General features: G+C 45.4%; 1 protein-coding gene across 1 annotated transcript; it reads left to right on the top strand.

The window, feature by feature from the left end:
• Positions 1 to 2879: 2879 nt before the first annotated feature.
• LOC104272289 (transforming acidic coiled-coil-containing protein 2-like) lies at positions 2880 to 8880 on the top strand (the record flags this gene model as incomplete). Its single annotated transcript, XM_009867240.1, has 2 exons — positions 2880 to 2893; positions 3112 to 8880. Coding segments are annotated over exons 1-2 (5783 nt in total), but the record flags the coding sequence as incomplete, so codon positions are not given.
• Positions 8881 to 9384: the final 504 nt, after the last annotated feature.

The following is a 9384-nucleotide window of genomic DNA, read 5'->3' on the forward strand; positions in this document are numbered from 1 at the left end:
AGAGGTCATCTAGTCCATCCTTCTGCCCTAAAGCAGGATCAGCTGTGCTTAAGCCATTCCCAACAGATGTTTGTCTAACCCCAGCAGTGTCTTGCAGACAGAAAAGCAAGATCACAAAAAATTAAAAGGAAGATGTAGGATATGTTCCTTGTATCATTTTCATTGTTACCTACATCAGAAGCAGAAACGTAAATGGAGGTATCCAAACAGGTCAGTCTGGATGTGTCTTAGTATGATTGGAAACTCAAACTTTCAACTCTCTGTTACGTCCTGAATAAAACACTGAAGCAAGCTGCAGTAGCACAGATGATGAATGTGTACTACTTCACTCTAAAAGTGATAAGTTTAAGTTGCTGTCACAGCATGTGCCAGCACTGTCATTTTAATTCTGTTCGGTATACATTAATTACAAAGTTGTCCTGATTCCTTCATCTACTCCTGAGTAAAATGAACAAGTTTTCTGCATTATTCAACACCAGAAAATTTGTTTTAGTTGATTGATAATGCTGAATACCTTAGTTCATAGGATTGCTCTCTGTCCTTTAACCTGCTGAGTCACAAATTTACTACAACGACTCTTTATGAAGTTGCTACTGGAATGGCGGTAGATCATGGGTTTAGCAATTGTGTTCAGGAAAATCTAACCACTTCAGGCATGTTCGGAATTGTTTCATATCTGATAGCTGCAGATAGAACAATGTGACATAGAAGTCATGTCTGTAAAGGTCTTAGAGAAATTTCAGTCAGCCAAAATCTGTAAAATGCAAATATTTAAGGCTGTATCGTCCGTACGATGAATAATACCAATGTTTTGATCCCGGATTTGTTACCATGCTTTTCCTAACTCAGATGACAGATAGGATTAACACTGAGTAAAGAATCAGAGGTTAAAGACAAGCAATAAGGAGAAACTGTAACTGTAGGTGGTGTTTCCTACTTTTTCCAATGCTTATTTTCATAGAGGCTTCTCTCCCTCAACTTCCACCTGCCTTCGTTGTGCCCACTGTAACTCCGACAGGAGTATGTTTCCAGGTTGAAGAACCCTGGGCACGCAACTGCTCATAAGCAATTTAATCACTGAAAAGATAAACTTGCAACAGAATGAAAAACTGGAACGGCAATTGACTCCCACTTTTCCATCTCCTCCTCAGTCCAGTGTTGTGGTTTCTGCCCCTCCTCTTCTAATTAAGGTTCCCTGAGTACAAAATTAATGCCAAATGGTAAAGTATGTTCCTTCCTTAGGGAAAGCCTCCTGGCATTTCCTTGTTCATTCATGTCCCATCATGGCCCATGTTGCCCATGGTCCAGCAGACACCAAATATCGCATTGCCATCTGTGGTGTTCCCAGTGCCAGTAAGTTTTACATGGATAGCGGTTTTCAGTGTGCGAGGAAGAGAAAAATTCCTTTCAGACAAAACAATCTTTTTTGAGTTTAAATAAAATGTATTGGTTTTTTAAAGTTTGAATAAAATGCATTGGTGCTATAAATGTTCAAACCGATGCCAAGCATCTCTGAAACTTGCTTAAACTATCTGTAAATTGTATGTGATAGGTACTTTACCTTAGATTAGAGACTTAGCCTTAATACAGGCAAATTTCAATAAGTCTTCAAAAGAAGGTTTTTGGGATCTAAGGCAGGCTCATATTCAGTTTTATGTGCAGCCCTCCCATAAAAAAAGAAAAGGTTGTTGCACTGGGTGGTCCTCGGTATAAGGAGGGGGTTTGACCCCACCTGGAAGTGCATTTTGTGCACCCTAGCACAGCCCCAGGGCGTTGGGCTTCAGGGCTGCCTCAGTGGTGACTGAAGGGGCAGGGTTTGTCTAAACACAGACCTAAAGGGCAGGGACCTGAGAGCTGGTCACCAACTCACTTCTCCGTCGAGTATTTTGTGCGTATTTTGGGCAGAGAAGGGGAGAGAGGCTTTCTCAGCTTTCTGGAGGTGACTGAAAATCCAACCAATGCTTGCAGAGAAGGTGTTTTAAGCACCTTTTATAGCTCCAGTCTGTAAGGCACTTTGAATTTGTGAGATGTCGGGTGCTGCTGCTAAGCCATGGCAGAGCTCCAGGGATGGGCTCTCTCTGTGAAGCTGTGGACTAGAGCTCGCTGCCGTCACACTGACCTTGTCTGTGTATCTTGCTTGGAATATTGGGGGGGGTAGCAGGTGGGAGATTCATTATTTTGCTTTAAGTAAATGATGCCCCTTGCTCCTAGGTACAATGCTACGCTCAGTTTTGAATTGCTCTTTCACTCCCTGTTCCCTAAGGCAATGAAAATACATCCAGGCTTCCCAGGGGAGGTGAGGGAGCAAACAAGGTTCACCTATCTCATCACCTGCAAACCAAGCTGTGGAAACGGAGGTCCGCACAGCGCATGTGAAAAATATTACAAACAACTTCTCCTTCTCTGCAATTAGTGTACCCACGTCATCTCTGTGTATGTTTTTTCCTATCTTCTCTTTAATGGGTGAGGAAAGAGATGATACAAACGGTTACAGTTTATATGCACTGAAATCAAACACTGCAATAAAATGACCTCGTGGGGCGTGTATCGTTGTGTGGCAACCTGGTGCCATTCGGCAGGGTGAGACCTTTGACCTTTCGGTGAGAATCGCCTGTACTGATTAGTTGGAGAACACATTCAACTGATGGGCCCTTCATAATATTCTGCTACACACCAGGAGTATGGCCAGATATGGGCAGTTCCTGTGGATTGCACGGCCTCTGGTTTTGCACAAAGTAGTCCCAGAGAAGCAGAAATTAAACCTTTCTGTCAGTGTCTTTGTCACTTTTCCCCATGTTGCTGCCTTAGTCTGTTAGATGTGTGTGTCCCCTCCCACACGTAACGCAGATTTTGGAATGGTTAAAATGCATGCCGTGAGCATGGTGGCTGCCAGGTAAGACTGAGGACATATTTTCTAGAGTAATGAGCATTAAATCACTGTAATGTGTGGCTGGTTTAGCTCCTGAAAGCAGATTATCAGCTTCTCGGTGCATGTACTGCATGGCTTTGAAACATCAGTGGCACAAATTGGTTTGATTCTTTGCTTCATTTGCTTCATATTCTTTGCTTCTTTATTGGCATGAAACAAATAAACATTTCCATTGTTGGCAGCATTGGTAATGAAGGCATCAGTAGCTACAGCGCTGAAGGCTTCTCCAACGCAAATCCCAGTGTGGTGTCTTCAGAGGTGACGGGACAGAACACTGTCTTGCAAGAGCAAGGAGGACAAACAGACTCTAATCTCTTAGAGCAGGCTGCAGAAGCAAGAGAGAGAAGTCTGCCTAGCTCCACGCCTTTCGCAGACTGTGCCAAAGAACATGTCACAGCGGATCTTACAAGCAGCGACAATGACAAGTTACCAACCTCAGGTTGCAACGAAGCGGTGCCATCACCAGGCCCAGCGCCTGACAAAGAAGAAGGAATAGCACATGATGGAACTGCGGATGGAAAACGCAACAATATTGCTGTCACTTCTGTGAAAAGCAGGGAGAACGATCCCGGACACCCAAGCCTGGAGCCCAGCCCTCCTGCAGCAATCACAGAAACGCGAGGAGTCGAACAAATGAGTTTGGGTGAATTAGGATTGCTCTGGAGGAGTGAGCAGCTGGGTGGCATGAGGGAACCACATGTCAGCACGTTTCCCCAGGGTAAAGAAGCAGGAGATTATTTTACCACTCAGGAGGCCAGGCAGGAGCAAGGAGTTTTGGAAGTAGGTCAGCTGCAGCCGGTAATGCAGCAAGGTAGACAGAACACAGATGGTGGAGAGGGTCTGCTAATGAAAAAGGAAGCCTTAATCCTAAATTATCCAGCAACAGGAGTCTCAGACAGTGAGAAATTTGGAGCGACTGTGAATGCTCAGGTCTTAGCTGAGATGAGCGAGGTCTCTAATCTACAGATGGGGGCTGTAACAACAGCAAAAGGGGATGAGGCAAATCTGTCTCTATCTGGAAGCAAAAGGGAGCAATCAGAAGCCTGTACTTTAATGTCAGAGTTGGCTTCTAACCCTCCAAATCTCTTCCTGGTACCAAAGCTTGAAGAGCCTTTGAGAGAATATGTGCTTGGAAATGACTCTCAAGATTCAATGAGGAGTGAAACACTGAAAGCAGCCTCTGAAAAAACTGAGCCCGTTTTTCAAAGAGAGCTTCAAAAGGAGGATGAGCTTGTTAGTGCCAAGCATTTCAGTATGCCTTTATCGTTTAAGAAAAGGGAAGAACAAAAATCAGCTGTCACAACCAAAAGCCCAAAAGATGAAGCCAGTAGCGATGAAATTATAAAAGCTGATGATGTGTCTAGAGAAAGCACCCCACTTTCTGAAATGGAAAGCATTATCAATCCCACCAAGGAAAATTCCCTAGCAGATAAAAGATTATTACTGGAGGAATATGCATTAAGTACTTCTCTGAGCAGATCCACAGAGCTGAATCAAAAAGAAACTGAGGCAGACATAACACAAGAAGGAAACAAAATCGGAACAGAGGAGGCCCAAGTGACAGAAACCAGAGAATTAGCTGAGGGGTCAAATAGGGCAGAAAAACAACTGTTGAACTCTGTTAGTAGCCACCACCAAGACACGGAAAATACCCACTTGGGACTCCATCCTGAAGAATTCAGTCTTTGTGACAATACTTCACCAGGTGACCTAGGGGAAGAAGCTGTGGGAAAGCCTCCGAATTTAGACAGTAACTTTAAATTGCCTCAAGACAATTCACGCTCTCTTGGTTACAAACCTGAACAAATGAATAAAGAGAAAACAGCTGCCAAAGATGACCCAGAGAATAAGCTCCTGGCTTCATCACAATTTCCAAGGGAGGAATGCCCACTGAGTTTTGATTGCTTTAACACTGAGGCAGAAGACAAAACTTCAGGCCAGCCAGGCTGTAATGGGACTAAAAAGGTTTGTTTAGCTGGTACACACAGTTCATCGCTCCTCTACTCAGAGAACAATAATATTAAGCAGAGTAAGCAGGATGAGTCCTGGGAAAAGGCTTTTGCTGGAGAAACCGTGTTGGAATCTGAATGCAAAACTGAGAGTCAAGAAAAGCCTGAGAGCTGTAGCAAGTTAGAAGAAAGTGGAGAAATGTCCAAATCAAAACTTGAGCTCCAGGGCTTAAAGGAGCTGGCAGGGACTGTGGATCGCATGGCTGTACAAACTGAGGAGGCCTCCCGGGTTTTGGAAACCAAAGAACAGGTCAGTCACGTCACTGAAATGTCTCACAGTGATCCAGAGCAAGGACCTGCAGCTGCACAAAGCAGTGTCCCCGACAGTGAAGAAGAGGAGGGTATTCAGCATGAGAAGCACCAAACTACGGTGAAAAGTTTTGCAGACGACAAAGATTTGGCACTGAAAAGTGAATGGCAATCGGATGTGCTGATGCAAGCTCAGCTGGAGCCAGCGGCTGCAGAAAGTCACAGAGATGTGCAGATGGCTTGTTCCGAAACCCCCCAAGCTGTAGCTGGTACTTCAGGACTCACTCCTCAGAAGGTTCACATGGAGGAAGGGGATGACAGCCCTGTCAGCGAAAACAGCTGCCCCTCTGAGAATGACACAGGCAGCTCTTTGGAGACCCCGGAGTGCAGTATCAGAGGGCTACAGGAACATGCAGATGTTCCAACTGCTCTTCCCCAAGCAGAGCAGACAGAGAAGTCGGTGCCTGCTGGTGACAGTGGCAGGATTTCAGATACAGGACAAGAGCAAGAGAAGCAGCAAAGCAGTCTGACAACTGTTGCAAGAGCAGGTGATGAGGAACACAAAGAGAGGGCTCTAAAACCTGAACACTCACTGGACGCAAATAACCACAGCAACAGACCAGAAATGCCTCCAAACACTTCAAACAACCTCAATAAAGACTCTCCTGTGCTAGGGACAGCGCCAATCCAATGCAACTCTGACACAGCAGAAGAAAAGGACGTGGATAAAAGCAGCACCTTGGTGTCAGAGGATTCGTGCAGCAGCAAACACGGGCAAAATATTTCTGGTGTGACCGGGCTTAATTTGCAAGATTGCAATGAGCAAAACAAAACTGATCTCAAGGCAGAAGAAAACTGCCGCAGTAAGCAAAATTCAAACAAGCCCGAGCAGGATAATAATTCTTTGATCTCAGCTAGTCAGCATGAAGCAGCATGTCATAGCGATACGTTTTCTAAAGAATCTGACAAGAATGAACAGCCAGGCAGCACATGCAGGATAAAGGATAATACTGGTGAAAGCTGTGCTGCTGCTATAAATGCTCTTCCAGGGATGCAGAATACAGCAAGTGCCACTAACATATCACAGGCTTTGCCAAGTGATACAGAAATAGCACATGCTTCTGATAATTCTGAGAAAAATGATCCTCGAATATCTCGTCCAGAAACTCAAGGGAAAATGCCATTAATGGCAAAAAAATTGGAAAAAAATGAAGGTCTGACTGGTGATGGGGAAATCATCCAGAAAGATGGAAACACGGAGATAAGCTGTGAGGACAGTGCTTCTGTCGCCGAAATGAGCAACGTGAAAAGTGATAAAAGAGCAGAGGCACGAGTATCTCCTTCACCATTACGGGCACACGGGGAAGTAATTCCCACCGATAAGTCATACGAATCCAGCTGCATTCAAAAGACACCAGATGAGCCTGGTTATTGTCGAGCAGATTTTACAGCCTCCTCTGCATCGACCGCTGCACTCAGGCATCCCAGCCAGCAACCTGGAAACAATACGAACAATGGTACCGGGGGGGAATTATTAAATAACGAGTTGGAAGTTGTAGCATGCCAAAAGGCCTTAGAAGGGAACTCTAATTTGCAGATTGCTGCAGGTTCTCAGGTGTCTGTGCGCTTAGGTCCTTCACCCAGGGTAAGCACAGATAAAAAATCAGAAAGTTCAGAAAACAGCTCTGCAGGGAACGTGTATGTGAGTGAGAAAGATGTCCCAGACCAAAGTTTTCAGGGGGATGGAGAGAGAAGTTTAGTCCTGCCAGAGACTCTAGATGTGGGGCAGAGTGCTGAAAACTTATCACAGCTCAGTTCTGAGAAGCTGAAGAAAGAGATATCTGCAATTAAAGCCAAAGAAACAAGAAGTGAGGTAAACTTCAAAGAGCAGCGAAGTGACAGTTCAGCAGAGTCTCTGTTAGCAATCCCTGCTCTAGAAGGGAAGCTGCTGAGCCTTTCATCTGTTGGTAAACAAGAAGGCTGTAATGAGGAAATTGCAGCCAATATCTGCGTAGATGACAAGTGCGGTAAGATCTTAGAGAAACCCGGGAATTCAGAAAAAATGGAAGAGCTTTCAAAAGAGAATAATAACATAACCAGGGCAGAGAGCAGTATTTCTGAGCAGTCTGCAGAGAACTCTGGAAGGGAGCATGAGGCTCTGACTTGCAGCTCCCTGGACATCAGCTCCAGCCTCCCAGACTTTAGGGAACATATCAGCCAGATATTTAAAAAAACTGTCCGCAGCACACTGAGTGCTGAATTACCCCCACTTTTGCCCGAAAATCATGCAGCCTTCAAGCAGAGTCCAGTGGCCAAGGATACAGCAGAGCCGTGCGGTTCTGAGAACTTCCCAGAATCAAACAAGGCCGACAAAGCAGCTCCCCAGGGCACCTCAGAAGCAGAGGAGCGAGAGTTGTCTTTAGCTACTGAGGCTTCCTGCAAAGCTCCCAAGAACAAAACTCTGCAACAAGGAATCGCAGTGGCAGAGCCGCCACCAGCAAGTCTCCAGGACACTGGGGAAAACAGGCAGCCCGGCAGCTCTTTAGACATGGTCCCTAGACTGGATGGCGCTACACCTGCTGAACGCGGGGTGGAAAATCTGCAAAAGCCAGACGGAACCACTGCGCATCCAGAGAGCGGTGAGATGGAAAGAAAAGAAGGCGTGTGTGCGAGTGGCGTTGATCCTGAATTGCTAATAAGCTTAGAGATAAAAAAGCAAGGACCGGCTTCATTTGATGGGGCAGCAGCTGAGAACTTCCCCGCACATCCTGACACTGTAGCTGTTATCTCCACAGGCGATGTACAGAAGAGTGACTTAGAAGATGCTGCTACCGCAGAGGGAAATAACTTAATTACAGAGTGTAATGCAGAACCAGTTTCATCTGAAGAGGATGTGAGTCTTCCTACTGAACAGTGCCAGGATCTCAAGCCAAATGAACAGGAGAAAAGTAAGTGCGGTGACCCAGACGTTGCCAAGAGCATCTCTGACATGGCAGCCTCAGCACTTGTCCCGGGAGGATCTTACAATCATGAAAAATTGCCAGGCAATTTTAATGTGTCACCTGGGGAAAATCAGGAGACACACATTTGCAGCAACTTTATGCATGACATTAAGGCTCAGGATGACATGCAGATGATACAGGATGATCCAGTAAATAGGCAACGCTTGGAAACATTGGAAAATTCGCAAGATGCACAGCAAGAAAAGAAAGTGACCGTGCATGGGTTAATAGAGTACTTAAAAAATGAAGTAAGCCAGGATGATTGCTTGCAAGCTGACTCCCAGCCAGACTCTAGCAATATGACTGAGGGAGATGGGAAGGAGAGCAGTGACACAGTGTTAAGCACAGCAAAGACAGGTAACAAAAAAAATGAAGACATCCCTGAAACAGGTACTGCAAGGATGTTAGTCACTGGTGAAGGTGACTTAGCTACAAACATGAGCACTGAAGAGCAGGAGACAGACCTCTACAAAAATCACTCCCCAAGCGTTCCTGCGATGGAGCAGGGTGAGCGTTCTGCCTCTACAGAGCTCACTCTTACTGAAAATCAGCCGAGCAAGAGGAATTCGGAACATGAAAGCTCACTTCAGGATGCCAAAAGGAAGCTATCACCGCTTGCATTAGCTGAGCCTAAGAACCTTGACCTCAATGAGATTCAAGACGTGGCTGTGGGAGGATTGCCTACTGAAAGGTATTTACTTTTAATTAGTATGTGAAATGGTTGTCAGGACCCTGGGGCTTGATAGAGATACACTTTTCAAGGTGGACACCCATTGTCTGGGTGGTTTGAGAGGGCACAGAACTTACTCTGCTCTGAAATTTATATTAAATTTCTGTTGCTACTAAATGTGGACTGTGTACAAGGAATTCAAAATAATTTGTAAGTGCACAGGGGTCCTAAAACCTGAGGAGCACAATTCTGACCTGTTCCATCTCTTGGTCCCGATTCCTGCCCTTACCTGTGTGCATTTGCTTACGCTTCCCGGTGGTCACACCTTGTAGCCTCAAGTTAGGCAAACAAATAGCACTTCCTAGCCTTAAGTTAGCAGGCTTTTTCCTAAGTTTTGGTGACCCAGTTAAATGAGACCTGCAGCATTCTCATGGTGGATTGCAGTGTTTAAAAGCAAGCCTACAGTATAACCCAATTACTCACACTGTGAGTTGCCTGGGCCTCCCTCTTATCCTCCCATATAAT

This window comes from Apaloderma vittatum, unplaced genomic scaffold (genome assembly GCF_000703405.1).
Source record: "Apaloderma vittatum isolate BGI_N311 unplaced genomic scaffold, ASM70340v1 scaffold27743, whole genome shotgun sequence".
Classification (NCBI taxonomy): domain Eukaryota; kingdom Metazoa; phylum Chordata; class Aves; order Trogoniformes; family Trogonidae; genus Apaloderma; species Apaloderma vittatum.